The sequence below is a fragment of the Camellia sinensis genome, chromosome 8 (genome assembly GCF_055761805.1).
Source record: "Camellia sinensis isolate YWXY chromosome 8, ASM5576180v1, whole genome shotgun sequence".
In the NCBI taxonomy this organism is placed as follows: domain Eukaryota; kingdom Viridiplantae; phylum Streptophyta; class Magnoliopsida; order Ericales; family Theaceae; genus Camellia; species Camellia sinensis.
The window spans coordinates 36,255,803-36,274,742 of NC_138968.1; the positions used below are offsets into that span (position 1 = coordinate 36,255,803).

General features: G+C 33.6%; 2 protein-coding genes across 2 annotated transcripts in view; both read right to left on the minus strand.

The window, feature by feature from the left end:
- LOC114297465 (GDP-mannose transporter GONST3) overlaps window positions 1–17,000 on the minus strand; it is a 54,655-nt gene extending 37,655 nt beyond the window's left edge. Inside the window, exon 1 of the mRNA XM_082882459.1 lies at window positions 16,834–17,000. The gene's annotated coding sequence lies outside the window, so the exon portion shown is untranslated. The remainder of the gene's footprint in view (window positions 1–16,833) is intronic.
- Window positions 13,215–16,840, minus strand: LOC114297463 (GDP-mannose transporter GONST3). Its single transcript, XM_028241900.2, has 2 exons — window positions 16,220–16,840; window positions 13,215–14,600 (listed from the first exon to the last, which is right to left on the minus strand). The coding sequence occupies exon 2, from the start codon at window positions 14,598–14,600 to the stop codon at window positions 13,458–13,460; it is 1,143 nt and encodes a 380-aa protein (XP_028097701.2). The 5' UTR covers window positions 16,220–16,840; the 3' UTR covers window positions 13,215–13,457.
- Window positions 17,001–18,940: the final 1,940 nt, after the last annotated feature.

Below are 18,940 nucleotides of genomic sequence, written 5' to 3' on the forward strand. Positions count from 1 at the left end.
TGCTTCATATTAGTATGCTTCGGAAGTATGAGCTGGATATATCGCATGTGTTGGATTGGACCGACTTAGAGGTAAAGGAGGATGCCTCATATGAGGAGAGACCGGTGAGAGTCTTGGATAGACGAGACCAAGTCTTACGGGACAAGACAATTCCCTTAGTTAAAGTATTGTGAAAACATCATGGGGTTGAGGACGCAACTTGGGAGCGTGAATTGGAAGTCCATGAGAAATATCCGGACTTATTTGTTGAAGTTTGAGTGTATGCTGAGATTTTAGCTTTGTTTATGAACTATGAAAACATTGTATATGTTTTGAATTATGAAGGCATTGTATATGTTGAATATGTTTCGGAAACGCAAGTTTAAATTTGAACATTGTATATCTTGTTTAAGTTGTGAAAATGCAAATTTGTCATAAACATTGAATATGTTTTGGATATATGAGGCATATGTATTGAAATTGGTTAAAATTTCGGGGAATGCATATTGGTAACATTTGTTGAGAGGTATACTAGGAATATGTTCTCTTGAGAAAGGATTGAGTGACCGGTAAATGGGTCATGGCGTTGAGTATTGATTTGTAATCATTTTGAGAATTGCCTAAACTTGATTCTGAAACTCAATTTGTAAATTTCAAGGACGAAATTCTTTAACGGGGAGGAGGGGGAGGTTATAGCGATTCCGGTTTTGACCCGACCTTTGTTATGTTCCGGACTCGGGTTCCGTGGTTGTATGCTGTTGTCCATGTCTTGTTTTCCTTCTTTAACTCTTTGAAATTGAGCTTTGGAATATGTTGGGTGTGTTTGGAACAAGTGGGTTACTTAGTTTTCAAACCTTGTATTGCCCAGATTCCTGGTCTTCCGTTCGAGCGTCTATTATTGCGCTCGCGTGGGATATGTAAATTTTGGTCCTCCACTCAAGCGGACCTTCTTGCGCTCGAGCGGGAGTTGAAAACCTTCAGTACTTTGCACGTTTGCAAAAGTGCTGGAGGAGTGTCTTTTAAGCTCGAGCGGCGTTTCCTACGCTCAAGCGGGTGGGCGCTCGAGCGTCCTTTCTTGAGCTCGAGCGGTTGGTTTATCGTCTGCAAAAGTTCTGGAGGTGTGTGTTCTACGCTCGAGTGGAACAAAAGTTTGTGTCTGACGCTTGAGCATCAAACTCTCCGCTCGAGCAGACTGCGCGTATATCAGATCGCGAAAAGCACTTTTTACATCATTTTTTCATATCTTTTCACCCAAAACCCTAAAGTTGGGAGCTTTTCTCTCTAAAACTCACATTCTTTCTACATTTTGACCTAGATCCTTTGATCTCTACACCCATGTGCCTTCATTAAAAAGGTAGAACTCCTCAAGCTCTTCACTTTGATCCGAGTACAAGTTGGTTTTGTTACTTTTGAAGTTCCATCCTTGCTTGGTTCATTTTCTTTCTTTGAGGTAGGGACATTCTGCACCTTAATATGGTTTTTAACATAGGTATTTGTTGTTTTGTATAAATGGTGGGATTTGGGAAGATTTGAGTAAAGCAAGGGTTGAAATTCAAAATTGAAAGAGGGGTTCCCCATGTTGTTTTTACAAAATGACTATTGGGCTTGTATATGAGGTTCTCTAGTGTTAAAATGGTGAAATTTAGCTTTGGGTTGATATTTGAAAAAAAGATAAATTTGCCCTAATTTGAGTTGGATAACCAAATTGTATAAATAATGAAATTGATATGGGAAATGTAAAATTAGGAGGATATATGAATGAATGGCGTAGTTGGATTTGTTAAATCACTCACCTATGGAAGTTTGATAAATTCTATGTTTAAAAGATTATGTATCTGTTTAGAAATATCTGTATTGGACTATCGGTGGAGGATAGTAATGATTGTTGTAGAAATTGCATGAGGATTAGGTGGATTGAAACTAATCATTGAAGTTTTGTCATTGAATATAACGGTATGATTAAGACATTGAATATGTGTTATGGATAGTCATTGAATATGACGATGTTTTTAAATACATTGTATATGTGTAATGTTTTGGGAGAAGAAATGGGATGTACTCCAGTGTTTGGGAGGAGATAGGGGATGGACTCCATTGAGAATTAAGTTGACTGGAGTGTCTAGGGTGAAAGTCCTAAAATCTTATGCATACATGGGTGTCGATCTCGCGGACGAAATTTTCATAAAATGGCAAGGTTGAAATACTTGTATGATAGTTATGTTGGTTGAAAACTACTGAGTTGTAGTCTCAGTTGAGTTATTTGGAAAATTATATATATATATATATATATTTCTCTTAAGACTTGAAATGAATAAATGGAAATGAATTGAGATGTAAATATCGATATTGTATGGTCATGGGAAGAATGTGAGTTGGTCATGAATATTGGACGTTTATCTGGCACTTATATCTTAGTTAAACCTCATATACTGTGCTAGTTTATCTCTGCTAAGCTTTGGCTCACCCGATTTGGGAAAATATTTTCAAGTATTGGTGACATGCTACCTCCAAGGATATAGCTTGGGAGGAGTGAGGGCTGAAGGCTCCATTTTTGTTATATTTGTGCTTAAATGTTTACTCAAGCCAAGGGCTTAACTTGTATAGAGCTTAGGACTCTTTCTTTTGTTGTAATTAAGTGATATGTTGGAAAAATGTAAGTCCGTAGGGCATTTATGTTGTTATCGTTAATTTGAACTACATGCTGTAGATTCGTAACAAATGTTTATGAATGTATAATGCATGTATTTCCCTTTGTAATAGAAACTGATGAATGAAAGTATAACATTTTCTATTATGATTATGAATCTCTTGGGTTGGATTATCCTCTTTATTTTGAGGGTGTTACAAGCAGTATGCAATTATGTGGGGCAAACATATAACATTTACCAAGAATGACAAACAAAAGGTGAGGGTAGAGTGCAAAGTTGGTTGTCCTTGGGTTTGTTATGCTTCATATGTAAAACATGATGGGTTGTATAGGATCAAAACACTTGTTGATGAGCACACTTGTAATAGGTCTTTTAATGTTTCACATGCGAGTTCCAAATGGATTGTCAAGAGGTACTTTGAAAGAATTAGGTTAAATCCTACATGGCCAATTCAGTCATTGGTAGACACTATTTCAAGTGAGCACAATGTGAAGGTTGACTTACAAAAAGTGAGAAGGGCAAGAAACAAGATGTAAACACAAGTAGAGGGTACTGCAGCTAAGCAGTTTGCAATGTTATGGAGTTACATTGAGGAGATTAGGAATACCAATCTTGAAACAACAGTTTGCATGAAGGTGAAATAGATTCCAAAGGTTAATGAAGGAAGTAATCCAAGGGTTATTGATGGGAGCAATACAGAGTCAAAGTTCAAAAGGTTGTACTTGCGTTGGGGTCCATTGAAGAAAGCTTTTATGAATGCTTGCAGGCCGGTCATAGGAGTTGATGGACGCCTTTTGAAGAGGTCACATGGTGGTATTCTCTTGACTGCTGTTGGGATAGATGCAAACAATTGCATATTTTTATTTGCCTATGCAATTGTTGAGAAAGAGAAAAAAAAAAAAAAACATGGTTGTGGTTTCTAGAGTTGCTAGGACATGATCTGAATATTGTAAACTCTCATTGTTATACCTTCATAGGTGATAAACAAAAGGGTTTGATTGATACAGTGGCTTCGTTGTTCCCAAATGCTTCACACAGGTTTTGTGTGAGGCATTTGTACAACAATTTTAAGGGTGAATACAAGGGGTTGGTTCTAAAAGATCTGTTGTGGAAGGCTGCAAGGGCCAAAGTGATGGCAGAGATTAAAGAAGTTGATTCTAAGGCGTATGATTGGTTAGTTAAAAAACCATCAATTCATTGGAGTAGGAGCCACTTCAACACTTTTCCAAAGTGTGACTTTTTGCTAAACAATCTATGTGAGTTCTTAATTGTTAGAAACACCTGAGGTCAAAAGACACATGAGACAGAAGAAACTGGCTGTCAGTGTTCTTCTTTTTTCTTTTTTTTTTCCTTCCCTTTTAAATAGTAACTTAATTGTCCTATATTAGATTGTGTTTAATTGTAGATAATTCAATCTTATTGCAGGTTAAAAAAAGAGTGGTACAAGGAATTCAGTCAACTCCATCTCCAATGAGTTCAGCCAGCACACTAAAAGAGGGTCAAATGATGTGGAGAGGCAAGCTAGTGTACAATGCTAGTGGCATTAAAATAGCATCCACTAGACACAAACAGGGAGCACCTGAAGATTGAAAGTAAAAAGCATCCATTGCACAAAAGATTGATTTTTTTTTTTTTTTTGTTGGATACAAGAAGGAAGCATCTATATGACTTTCTCATTGGGGCTTTTTGTACATGTAATGATTTTTTGTTTGGAATGGTTGCCCTGAACTTGTTAACTATGTAAAGGTAGTATTTTGGTTGTCACAAACAATTGTGTGTTTTGAAAACTTGAATGACAAATTTATGACTGTTGCTTTTGTGCATGATGCTCTATTTTAATGGATGATACTCCTCATTTCTATGTAAATGTAGCTTGTGTTGGTTTTGGTTGCCATTACATGGATGAATTCCAATTGTGTGTTTTGAATGAATGCTACTGATAGGTTTTTTATTCATTGAATGAATGCCATTTGATGGATGGATGCCAATGATAGGTATTTTATTCATTGGTTGCCAAGGGGCCATTCAGAGAGGCCACCAATTAGTTATTTCGATGGATGGATGACAAATAGTTAAAGTAACACACAATGCCACTTTTGTTTTGTTTTGTTTTTTTGTTTTTTTTAATTAAATGATAATGCCCTGTTTTTGTAAGGATGAACACAAATTGTTTTTTAAGGGACAAACAAAGGCTGTGATGCTCTGTTTTTTTTTTTTTAAGAGTAAAACATTAATACAAAATCTGAAATTTTCATTCATAATATTTCCCCATTACATTTCATTCATAATATTTCCCCCCATTATATTCATTCATTCATAATAGTCTCCTCCTATTACATTCTTTCTTACACTACATTACAAACTACATTGATAAAATGATGCACCATGAGGCAGCCAAGCATATCTATAGCTTTCTTTCTCTTCTATTCCTTGTCTACAATCTTGCTTCTAGCTTATTGACCTTCTTCAACAGCCCAGGGATGATTTGCACTACCCGTGAGCACATAGGTGGGTCTACCCAGGTGAATTGATTACAACCATTAGTGGGACAGTTGAAGAACCTCATACCAGGATTTGCATCAATCCATGATGTTTGTATCACCCTTCGTCTTCCACTGCAAATGCATCTCAGGTCTTCCATGTCACTTGAACTCCATCTTCCTTCAGTTGGGCTCGATCTTCCCAGATTTCTTGACCCTCCATTCCTCATTCTCTCTTACCACCAAACATATGCTCTTTTTTTTTTTGTTGTTGGGAGCTTGCCTCTGTTATATAGTAGAAGAAAGAGATTGCATACGGCGGGAAACCCTGTTATATTCCCTCCAAAAGATAGTTCAGGGGGACAGCTCACCACATTCCATCCAATTATGGACAGAAGGTGACGGCAAGGGTCTAATTGATCAATTTGTGAAAAGTTCAGGTACTAAATTAAAATAAATAGAAGTATGGAGGTGCGCGTGAAAAACACGTGATAGTTTGGGGAGGCAAATGATATTTACTCTAAATAATATTTTCAAGTGGTTTTTACTGATGATTTATTTATTTATTTTTTTGTAATAAAATAAAATCTTGACTTTTTAAGATAAGATTAAGGTTTTTTAGACTAGAAATCTTTAAAATAACAAATGGATTACACACTCATTTGAAATTCTTCCAAACTAGACAACTTCAAACTCTCTTTCTCCAAAAATGTCCATTGCACGTTCTCTCAAAAAATGTCCGTACTTTACTTTAAATCAATAGGGTTTTGATCTTTCCGCCTCTGAATACTTCATCTTTCTTCCAGAGTTAATTTGGCCCAAAACAGACAAAGTCGTCCCTTCGGGCATAAAATAAAAGATCCCTAATTTTTAGACTTTTTTCACCTGAAAAATAAAATTACAACACAATAAACAAAAAGACCTTTCACTTAAACAATCTCATGCAAAACGTAAAGTTTTAAAAAATAAAATAAAAACAACAACAACAACAACTTAAAAAGTCACCCAAACAAAATGCAAATCTCCAATTAGTTTTGTTTGTTTGTGTGTACGAGCACGCGAGAGAGAAAAAGAGAGTGTAGGGAGGATTTTTTTCAGTCCAAAATCTAGATTGGAGGGTGTTGTTTGGGACCGTAGGCTCACCACGGATCCTCTGTTTCGATGATCCAGACTATTCATTTTGTCAGGTACCTTGTGTATTTCATTCACAAAAAAAAAATTAGGTCGCTCCGATAATTATAACTTGTTCAATTATTCATTAAAAAAATAGACAAAAATTATGTTTTTAAAAATAAACTATATATTTTTTTAGTGACAAACGCAATAAATTGAACAAGTTATAGTTATCAGATTGACTTAATTTTTTGTGTGGACAAAATACATGAAATACCTGACTAATTGAATAGTTCAGATTATGCAAATGGAACCTGTGGTGAGCTCCATGAATCCAAACAGCGCACTTCACTCTAAAATTTGGACTGGAAGAGATCCTCCTCCTTATTGGAAATCCAATCCAATTTGAGATGGGACTCCTTAAAAAAAAAAAAAAAACTCGTCTCTAGTATGAGTGTAAAAATGGCCCACGACTCGATTAGGCTCGGGCTAGAGCCCAGCCCAGGACCCTAGGCCTGGGCCTGAGCCATTATTTTGAAGTTTGGCCCATTGGCCCACTCAAGGCGCAACCCGAGGTCCAGTGCCATTTTTGATGAAAAAAAAAATTTTGGTGAAAAAAAGATAGAAAACAAAAATGTTCAAGCCCGATCCAAACCCCAACCCAAGCCTCAAATATCTCCTAGGCCTGGGCCTAATTTTTTGACCCGTGGGGTTGGCCCGACCCGAATTTTGGCTAAAGCCTACGAGACCAGACATGGACCAATCTGAGCCCGGTTAAATTTAGGGATTGACTTCCCTCAAGTCCGTGATCTGACTAGAGGGTGCTGTTAGGCCTGTGGGGGTCCACAACGAGTCCCATTTTGATAATCCGAACCGTTCAATGTGTAGAACTCGTCGGGTACTATATGCTTTCAAAATTCACGTTGATCGATGTCGATAGCTATTTCATCGGATCAGATTTCTATCAACCATTTATTTTTTTCCCGTCCATTTTTTTAGTACAAAACGGATTTGATTACATAGCTATCGATATCCGATTAACGTGATTTTTTATAAGTACATAGTACTCGACGAATTCTATACATTAGACGGTTCAGATTATTAAAACGAGACTCGTAGTGAATCTCTACGAGCTCAACAATACCCTCTAATCCAATCCAGACTGAAGAGAAGGCAAACCCTAACTTTACACCCCTAGTCTCCAATATCAAAAACATTAACATATTCCAATCCAAACTATAATAAATCCCTTCTTGTAACTATAAATAAATAAATAAATAAATATCTTCTATTTCCTTTCTATTTAGGGACTTGACCCGATTAGTTCCTTTATAGACAACACGACACTATTCTCAAAAAAATTAAAAAAAAAAAAAAAAAAACACTGTAACACACCATTACCATACAAACATACTAGCGTTCATCCCGTGCTGTATAAGCAAGATAAAATGATAAAAAAATTCATATATATTTATACTCTATTTTTTTTTTATCGTTTTTATTTCCTATAAACAAAACTTTTGATTTAACTCACTTTTTTTAAAATTAAGTTTTTTATTTTTCGTGCTTTATTTTTATTTTTTTATTTTTTAGTGAATTTTTTAATATTTTATCCAATTATTTTATCTTATTTTTTAGATATACCTAATCTAAATATGCTTAAAAAGTATAATATTTGTAATTTTTTTTTTAAATTCACCAAATTCTAAAAAAATAAAAAAAGAAGAAAATTCAATACATTTTCGTATTTTGTTGTGTTCAATGATTTTTTAAAAAGATTTTTGTAAAAATTTTATATCTTTTATGTATATCAAGATTAAGTGGATCTAAAAAATAAAAATAAAAATATTTAACAAATTTTTTAAAAATTACTAAAAATATAAAAATATGAATTGAAAACTCAAAAAATTATTTTTGAAAACTCCAAACCAAATAGAGTATTATTTGTAAATTTAAAAGTTGTGTAAAATTATAAATTAAAAGAAAAAAAAAAACTATGAGTTTAATGCACAAATAACTTAAGGGTGAAGCACAAATAAATCTCAAAATGTGATTTTCTGAATTGTTTAATTCTTCATTTTTTCTTATGAATCCAAAGGTCACCTTAAAGTAGAAATTACACAAAATGATGGTCACTTATGTGTTTGAGTTCAATTTTTTAGAGATAAAAGTGAATTTATTCAAACGTACACATTTATGCAGTTTGTACTATAGAGGTTTTGAATTTTCCCTCATTCTAGAACAAATCTCATATTACGAATAAGAACGTAACATTTCAATGTAACACATTAAAAAAAAATTTAGTATACTTTTCTCAAACGTAACAACGTAATACTCCAAAAAAGCTCATGTACTTTTTCCAAACGTAATACTCTAAAGTAACACACTTAAATATAACATACAAAAAAACTCTTTAGTGTATTTTTTTCAAACGTAACATTTCAATCGATGTAATCCTAAACGTAACACTCTAATGTAACACACACAAAAACACTAAAAAACTCCTTAGTATACTTTTTCCTAACGTAATACTCACAGTTTGAAATCATACATTTGCCTAAAGCTTACTAAGGAATTTTTGTACTTCTTTTGAAATGGTTTGAAGAATCTCACATTCTTTTTCTAGAGTGTTATACTAAGGTGTTTTTTTTAAGTTTTATGTTAGAGTGTTAGATTTGGGAAAAGTACACTAAGAATTTTTTTTTGAGTGTTCAATTTGAAATTATACATTTGCCTAGGGTTGTTTGGGATGTGCTATATAAGTGCACTTTTTGACTTTTTTGCTAAAAATTAGAGAAAAAAAATGTATATTTGAGATATTTTTTGACTTTTTACGAAAAAAATGTGTAATCAAATATTGTAGCAAATATCAAAATTATCGTTCTACCTTTCCTGACACATGCAACAGCGCACTTTCATTCCGTGCATTTCAATTTTTTTTTTAATGGGAATTTGTGGCTTACATTGTGCAACGTCATTACATTTGGGGAAATGTAAATGCAAAGTAATCTGCAGCACTGAGCTGCACTGTTGGGTTGTTGAATTCAAAAAGCAAAATTGTAATTTTGCCCTCTAGACTTCCCACATACACTTCCCCAAATAGTAGGGACTTTTTTTTTTAGTAACTTTCTGACTTTTTGTACTATAGTAATGCCAAACAAGGCTTGAGTTTTTGTACTCATTTTAAAATGTTTGAAAAATTTCACATCCTTTTGAAATGTTTAAAAAATCCCATATTTGAAGTTATTTTTGTACACATTTTGAAATATTTAAAGAATCTCACATTTCAAGTCATTCCAAATAAAAAAGATTCTCATATAAAAATTCATCCCAAATTTGATTCTCATATTTTGTGTATCTTACATTTCTACCACGAAAAAGAGAGAGAAGGAAACATAATAAAAATGAGGGTATAACCGTAAATTTAATTTTCAAATAATATATTAAATCTATCTTTCCAAAATCAATGTGACTAATGGGTCTATAAGAAAATCTTTGAAACTAAATGGATCACCATTCCTTAAGATGAGATTTATAGGTAAATTTTTTATCACGTAATATCTATTATGATTTTATAATATACATCAAATTAATTAATATTTTCTTACTCGACCCAAAATAAATTTAGGCCCTGTTTTGGGGACTTACTTTTTTAGCCAATTAGTCAAAAAGTTACCAAATTAGTCAAAAAGCCAACAACTCATACAAAAAAGTCAAAGATTCTTTTTTCTCTCTACTTTTTGCACATCTTTTTGTAATTAGCCAAAAAGTCATCTCAAACATACAAGTTTTTTTTACCTACCTTTTTAGCCAAATAACCAAAAAGTTACTAAATTAGCATGTTCCCAAACGAGGCCTTAGTTGTATTATGTTTAAAATGATTGATTTTATTTTTCATAACATAAAATAAAAATAAAAATAAAACTAACATATATTGTTAATATAATGGCAAACTTGCATTGCCTTATTGGTGGGACACTACAAATATCTATCAAAATATACATTTAACCATATTAAAATTTATTCTTTATTGAATTATTTATCCATTAAAATCATAAACAAAATATAGTATTAAATTTAATAGATTCTTGCAATCTAATAAATTAAATAAGTAATGAAAATAATTAAATTTTAATCTTAAATTAAAAAATTATAAAGAAAAACAAAAGAATTGAAATCATGTCTAGTATGGTAGAGTTTTCATTTCAAAAACATAATATTTCCGATTTTCAAACCAAGTATGTACATATTATATTTTGGATTTTGTGGAACAAAATAAAACATGAGATCGGATTTTGATTGGAGCACTCATAGAACCATCCACAGTAGTACTGTTAAAAATCATTTCTCACCCTATCACAAAGGAAGATTGTGTAAAAAAAAAAGGCAATTTTTTTTTTAAAAATTTAGGGTTTCGTGTGTTTTTCAATTTAAACAAATTAAATCTTAGAGTTTTTTTTTCATGTTTTAATGTGAACCCTCCTCCGTCCGTGTCTGTTTGATTGAACTAATGGAATTTGGACAAAATTCTTAGATTCAAACACACATTCCACCTCGTAACTCCGTTTTGCCTCATTTTTACATCGTTTGATTCACCTCATTGCTTAGTTTTCATTCCATCCCTTATACGCCTTGTTCCACCTCTTTTTGTGTCGTTGGAACTCCGAAAGTTAGCCAAAAATAAGATTTTTTTCTCTTCGGGCAAAATTTTCAGATTCAAACACACATGTTCAAGTACTTGCATCTCCTTTGTCGTAACTCTATTTCGCCTCATTTTTGCGTCGTTGGATTCACCTCATGGCCTAATTTTCGTTCCACCTCTCATAAGCCTTGTTCCACATCCTTTTGCATACTATCAAAGCTCCGAAGGTTGGCCAAAAATAAAAATTTTCTTTCTTTGGGCAAAATTTTCATATTCAAACCAACATTTTCAATCATTTGTATCTCCTTCATCGTAATTTTGTTTCGCCTCATTTTTGCGTTGTTAGATTCATCTCATTGCCTAATTTTCATTTCACCCCTCATGCGCCTTATCCCATCTCTTTCTGCATGCTATCAAAGCTTCAAAAGTTGGCCAAAAATAAATTTTTGTTTTTTGTTTTTTTTCCCTCCTCTATCTTCCATCTCCATGCTTCTTCCTTTCTATTTTTTTCCACAATTATTCTCTTTTTTTTCCTTTTCCTTTTCCTTCATGGCCCTTCCACCGAGTTTGTGGTGGCCACCGATAGCGGTGTCATCGAGTATAAATGTATATGACTTACAAGAACGGAAAGAAACATAAGAGTGGGAGAAGGGCCATGAAGGAAGAGGAAAAGAGAGAATAATTGTGGAAACGAAAGAGGAATGAAGAAGTATGGAGATATAAGATAGACGAGGAAAAAAAAAAAACAAAAAACATAACAAGAGAAAAATTTTATTTTTGGCTAACTTTCGAAGCTCTGACAACACGCAAAAAGTGGTGGAACAAGGCGTATAAGGGATGGAATGAAAATTAGGCCATGAGGTGAATCCAATGACGGAAAAATAAGGCGAAACGGAATTACAACGAAAGAGATACAAGTGCTTGAACATGTATGTTTGAATCTGAAAATTTTGTTCAGAGAGAGAAAAATCTTATTTTTGGCCAACTTTTGGAGTTCCAATGGCACACAAAAGGAGGTGAAACAAGGCATATGAGAGGTGGAATGAAAATTAGGCAATGAGGTGAATCCAACGACGTAAAAATAAGGCGAAACGGAGTTACGACGAGGGAGATACAAGTGTTTGAACATGTGTGTTTGTATCTGAAAATTTTGCCTAGATTCTGTTAGTTCAATCAAACGGATATAGACGGAGGATTCACATTGAAACACGGAAGAAACTTCAGGGTTTAATTTGTCAAAATTGAAACCTTGGGGGTTTTTTTTTTTTGTAATTTGCCCCAAAAAAAAAGAAAACTAATAGGAACAATGCTACAATCAAAAGAGAATTTATATGAATACAATTTAAATTGCAATCGGCCAAAAATCAAATGTATATGAACACTATTTAAATTCTTAATGCAAATCAAACTTGTAATTTTCTCAATAAATACAAAAAATGTGTCTTTGTAATTTTCTCAATAAATACAAAAAATGTGTCTTTGTGCATGTGTATTCAAGGTATTTCAATAATAAAAGTACACCATAAATGAGGCAAGTAGGAGAGATAGACTCAACTTTAAATGAGAGACCAGGTTTAAGAGTATGGAAGCTTTAGAAACTACACTACATTTGTATATAGATATAGCATAGATTATCAATCCAACAATAGCAGAATATCCATCAAAGAAACCCATGGCTGGATGCCGTGGCGGCTGCCCCTGCCATGTTGGTGGTGGTGATGGTGGTGCAAGGCAGAGTGCACAGGATTTTCATGGCTCTAGCAGTTCAGATATTTCTATTATGACTGTCACTGTTTTCTCCTCCACCTACTAGTTACGGGAACGATGATCTCTACAGTGATTATGATAGCATAGAAGAATTCGTTATATTCAGAGAAGATATGCCAGACTATACGCGGCTGCTAAGGACCCTAAGAGGAAAGGGAGTTGGAGGATGGGGCATATTCACGGACTGCTTTTAGTTCTTCAAACTTATATCCCGTGCCAGGCAGTAGACACTAGTTCTGGGGTGATACAAATAGATTTTATTGTTTCTTCTAAGACATTATGGTAATTTTGTGGTTCTTGTTTAGTTTATAGTTTGAATTTAAATTGTCTAATTCTGTGGAAAAGCAATCAATTATGGAAGTTTGATAACAACTTTTCTATAGTATATATTATGGTCTTTAACTTACATATTTTTATTTATTTATTCATTTATTTTTTTGATACAAGTTGATAACTTACATTTAGATATCAATGAATAGATATGCAAGGATTTGAGTGCTTATTATGAGTGAATTTCAGTGGTTTTTCTAATCTACTATGAAATAAGATATAATTTTCAAGGATCCTAGTGATGTAGAAGGAAAGTTTTAACAAATGCCTAATACATAAAATGCGTAAGATCAAAAATAATATACAAATCAGTAAGAATGGAACAAATTTAATCCCCTACTAGTAGTAGCTGAGGCACTTGGTTTACATCCAACCTCAGTGAAGAAGGTATTACCGGTGACACTCTTTTAAGCTCTAAAAAATGCTTTTATGAAAAGAAAAAAAAAAGAAAAAGAATTCCGCCTAAACATGGTTCAAAAAATACAACAAATGTGCCTCTTATTTACCCTGTCCCGAGTCAGTAACTTGCTTGACATCATCATTAGTTTCCTCAATGCTCTCCATTTCGAGTAGCTTATGTTGTTCTTGTTCACTCTCTTGCAATCTTACTTCTTTCACGGCCTTAGACTTGTTGCTTGTAGACTGTTGGTACATAACCCCACCCATCATACAAATTAAAAGCCCAATTGTACCCACAAATGACGAATGCTTGTCCCAAACAACCAGGTTGATCACAACTGTCAAAAGCTTGTTCACTATGCCAAGAACAGTAAAACCCGTTGCAGAAATCGCCCTCCGACATGAAAACCCAAAGAAAGAAATTGCTAAACCAAACAAACACGACAACCCAACTGGCAAAACCACCTCAAAAGAGTACCAATCGGATTCATCAGAAATTTCGTGCTTTATCTTCTTCAACTCTCCCATGATAAGTAGCTCTAGTGGAAACAGTAGCAGAGCCTCAAGATTATTGTACAGGACAAGACCCCATGTGTTTAACCCAATTGTCATAACCACATGCTTAATGTAAACAAAATCTATGGACATGCTCACCAGGTAAGCCAAGGCCCAACTATAAGCCATGAGTGTGAACTGACAATCTGTTGTGACATAAAGCACACTACCGCCAAAGATGGTAGCAAGCGAGATCCATGTTCTGATCGCCGGCCATGGTTGGTGCAAGTAGAGTGTCTCTCCTATTGCAACAAAGATAGGGACCGCTGAACGGAAGACAATAAAGGTGTCGACATTGGCATGCAAGAGGAGTTCACTGTTGTTGAAGAGAGAGAGGTAGAATATAACTGCTGCTGGTAAGAACCGCCACATTGTGAGAAGGTCTAAAGAATCATGCTCTATGAGCTTGAGCATCCCACAAAGGAGGACACCAGAGGCACTTGTGAAGTATTGTAAAGCAGTAAGTGCCCCGGGATAGGGAAATTTCGTCACAGCCCATTTGTTAATGATGGAGAGTAAGGACGCTGAAAGGCAGTATCCGGCAGCTATGCCGTAGACCGATGCTTGCTGGAGTAAGCAACTGTACCAAGTGACTTGAGTTTCATTGGAATGGGAAGGGGCATCTGTACCCTCCTCTGAATCTTTCTGGGCCACACCATCTTTGGGATTTTCCACACCTTTGGACATCTGAAAGAGAACCAAAAAATTTAATGTCAAAAATATAAATAAAAAAATAAAGAAAATATATTTAACTTTTGAAAGGATGAAAATTCATGTCATAAATGAACCATACACCAAGAAAAAAATTCTTTCAAATCCCTTCTAATATAATTTTGATATAATCTTGAATGATATGATGAGACCCTGTTGGGCACCAATAATTAAGAATTGTGTACAAGAAACATTAAGAAGGAAGCAACTGAAAAACAAAGGTCAATTCCCTTACTAGCCAAACAGAAGTTCGAGACTTTAATAGAGACCAGTCACCAATGACAATGGTTCTCTTTGTGCAGTGTTGTTACAAAGAGAGAGCAAAAGGCCACAAAACCAAATAACACAGAAAAATTCAACAAGAAACAAAATGATAATAATCCTTGCAACTATATCCATACTAAATTATTTTTCGAAGTCCATTACCACCTTTAACGTGAACATTTTAAGAAATATGTAATGAAAGTTCAACTTTATTACCTTAAACTGGTCCAGAAAATAAACCAGACAGTACATACACATATACTGCCCGTTTCTCAAAATTTTCCTATTTTGCTTCCCCTCTGTAAGATAAAAATCCTAGTTGGAACTTGGATGTTCATTATTTTGGAATTTGACTATCAGTAACAACGTAGTAATCATATTGCCAATCAAACAACATAGTAATCAAATTGATAATCAATTGTGTTGTCATTTCATGCTATTGACTTTCTTTATCATGCCAAAGTAAAAAGGGTTAGAGATTCAGAACATGACTTGTAAACAAATAACTAACATTGCTCCATGTATCAATTCTTGCTTTCCTTAAGTCCTGGATATGAAAACTATTCCTACTTCTTTTCTTTCTATGTTTTTTTTTTTTTTTCATTTTATGATGGATGACTCTAACCGGCCCACCTTGTCATACAATACAAGACCAACAAACTTTGGATACATGCAATCACCTACAAATCATGCGAGTAAGGTAAAACTCAGTATTTTGCACCACATTAGAGTTGAACATGAGACCTCAAAGAATTAGAAACCGGACCAACCGTTTGGGTTAAAATTAATTTGTTCCTACTCACGAGGGCATCTCCAATCCTTGAATCAAACCTATGTCAATTTAAATTTGAGCAAATCACTCAAAACACACTCCATGACCCAAACTTATTTACTCAAAAGTTTTATATCAAATGTTTACTCAAAATTGTAAAAGCTAATTTGTGGCTCTCAAATTTATCACTCCGCCTAGTAGTGAAACTTTTACTCAAATTTATGGTTAAATCTGAATTTGGCCATTGGAGTGATTCATATAAAAAAATCATAACTGAATGTTCCCATTGACATGAGAGTAATAACTGCTAAAGTATTTTCAATTTGTCTGCCAACTCCCCAAATTCAATATTGGTAGCATTTCTATATTTTGGTTGTAACCCTACATTTTCCCAGCAACTAAGCAACAAATAGAATCAAAATACTGAATTAATAAGACATCCAGAATACGCTCACACCATTAAAAACCCAACCCCATATTCAGATCAAAATTGAAAAAAAATAAAAAAACACAAGGCAGATCTGTACATATGAGTATACAGAGAGAGAGAGAGAGATACCTCTGTGGCAGTCAATCTCACTGTCTCCGGGTGTAGATTCTAATAAAAAATGGTGCTTTTGGGGGGACAAAGACAGTGAGTGGTATAGAAAGAAGAGGAAGAGTGGGTTGGTTCACCACACACGAGCGCTGCAAACGAATCGAGCCAAACGGAGCTTTGTTGAGCTTATGCTTGGCTCGTTTACCTATCACGCTCGGCTAGTTTACTAAACGAATCGAGCTAAGTCAAGCCCTTAACAAATCGAACCAAACTTATTCATGAACAACTTGATTCATTTACACCCTAACCACCACCACTAGGACTTCCAAATTTGGAATATTTTACTCTCGAGCTGTACCCGGTGAGTTGGGCTTGGGCGGGTGATTCTCTCTCTCTCTCTCCCCCATGCTATGGGGAGTGTGGACCCAGATCTACATCGTAGAGAGAAGTTAGACCAAATCCCTTAGTTCTCTTTTTGAGGAGAAGTTATACAATAGTGGTCCTGGAGGGTAAATCCCGTGGGAGGGAATGCCCCTTGATGTTCTTTTTAATCCACAACACAACAGCATCCAAAAATAAATAAATAAAAATAAAAATAAAAATTCACGCAAGAAGAAGATGGAGTGGATTCCTACCTTTCACTGGCGAGCACTCACACACACGCGCGGAGAGAGGGCTGTTGATTTTGGAGGTGAAATCATCGGCCCTGATGATCAAAGAAAGATCATCGTTTTTGTTTGTAGAGAGGGGCAACCACCCTCAGAAACTTCCCAATCTCTGTGCTGAAGAGCCTCATTCGTGACGCCAAGGATCCTTACTAAAGTTTTACTAAAGTTTCTTAAAGTGGTGTTGTGATTGAGATTTAATGTTAAAAAATTGATGGGATTTATTATTAAATTTCAACCATACAATACACCACTCTAAAAAATTTTAAAGAAAAAAAATTCTAAAAGATCTTTGTTCCATTCGTAAAACTTTAAAAAATTCTAGAGGACCCTGCTCCATTCGTGAGCCCAAATCCCTTACCTCTCGTTTGCCAAGTGAGAGTCAGGTTTAGGTTAGGATTATAAAAATATAAAAAAATAAAATAGATCAAATAAATTAATAAAATAAAATAATACATTAAAATCATAATTATTTTTTTTTTCATAAAAAAGTTAAAAAATTCTTCTCACACATAACTAACCCCTGGTTTGGCTATTATTTTGAGGCTAAAAAAAAGTATAAAATGATAAAATAGGCTAAATAAGTTAATAAGATAAAATATCACATCTAACCCATAATTATTATATTTTTTCTCTCATAAAAGTTAAAAAATTCAAACTAAACCAAGCTAAAAAAGCCGGCTTAAAAAAGTCTCAATACAAAAAAATTGTGCCAAACGAAGCTTAATTTACTCAGACTATTTTAATAACTTTTTGACTTTTATGAAAAGATATGCAGAAAAATAAAGAGAGTAATGTAATAACTTATAGTGACTTTTTGATTAAAATATGTAGTTGCCAAACAAGATTAAAATTAACTAAAAAGTCAAGCTAAAAAAATTATTCCCAAATTGACACCTAAGCGCGTGTGGTTACACTACTATCTTCTTTTCTTTTCTTGACGAATTAAACTAATGGTTCATATAGTTTGAGACTTGTGTCACTTTGATTCCTAATTTTTCAATTGTAATATATTTAATTCTGAATTTTGAATTTTGTTCCAAATAAGGGCAATTGAAGACACCGTTGCCTTATTTCAAAGGCAAAGTCGTCAATTTGATAAAATATAACCTAATTTGATAAAAATAAATGTCAAAAAATTATGTTTAAATTTTAAAAATTATTTCTACGCACTAAAGATAAAATTATATAAAAATAATAAATCTTTTACATTTTTATTTTTTTATTTTTTTATTTTTTTATCAAATTAATTTTTAATATGTGTTTAGATGATGATCATGTAATAAATTGTTTATTTTTGTTGATATTTTTGAATAGCTATCATGTAATAGATGATTATATTTGTTATTAATAGATATTTTTAGATGGCTATTAGGTTTTTAATGTGTAATCGATAGATGAAATATTTTTAGTCTTGGAGTTTTTTGATTTAATGGATTGGTTTAATAATAATATCAAAGTTGTCATCATGTTTGACTTTTGAAAAGATAGAAACTAATTTAACAAAAATAAATATATAAAAATTATTTCTACCCTCCCAAAAGAAAATTATATAAAAATGATATGTTTTTTTTTTTGTTTTTCACCAATTTAGTTTTTATTTTTTAGAAGAAAAATTGAAAATAGATTATGAAAAGTAAACCAAACAAAACTTTATAATTAAGAAAATTCCAACATTATTCATTTAAAAAAGGCTATTACATTTCAAATAACATACAAGTGAACCAACACACAATAATTGTGTGACGATTTTGTCCTTGAAATGAACTGTTTGCAAATGAAACATATTTGATTGTCCTTGTTTGGAACAAGATTTAAAATTCAAGATTAAATGTATCACAATTGAAAAGTCAGGGACTAAAGTGACACAAATTTCAAACTACAGGAACTATTAGTGTAATTCGCCATTTTTTCCTAAAAAAATAAGGTATTAGAGCATGGAGCAGGCTTGTCTCCAGTCTAACTAGATGATACTGTTGGATTCGTAAAGCCCATCACGGGTCTCATTTCGATAATCTGAACCGTCTAATGTGTAGACATCGTCGAGTACTTTATCATTACAAAAAAAAAACACGTT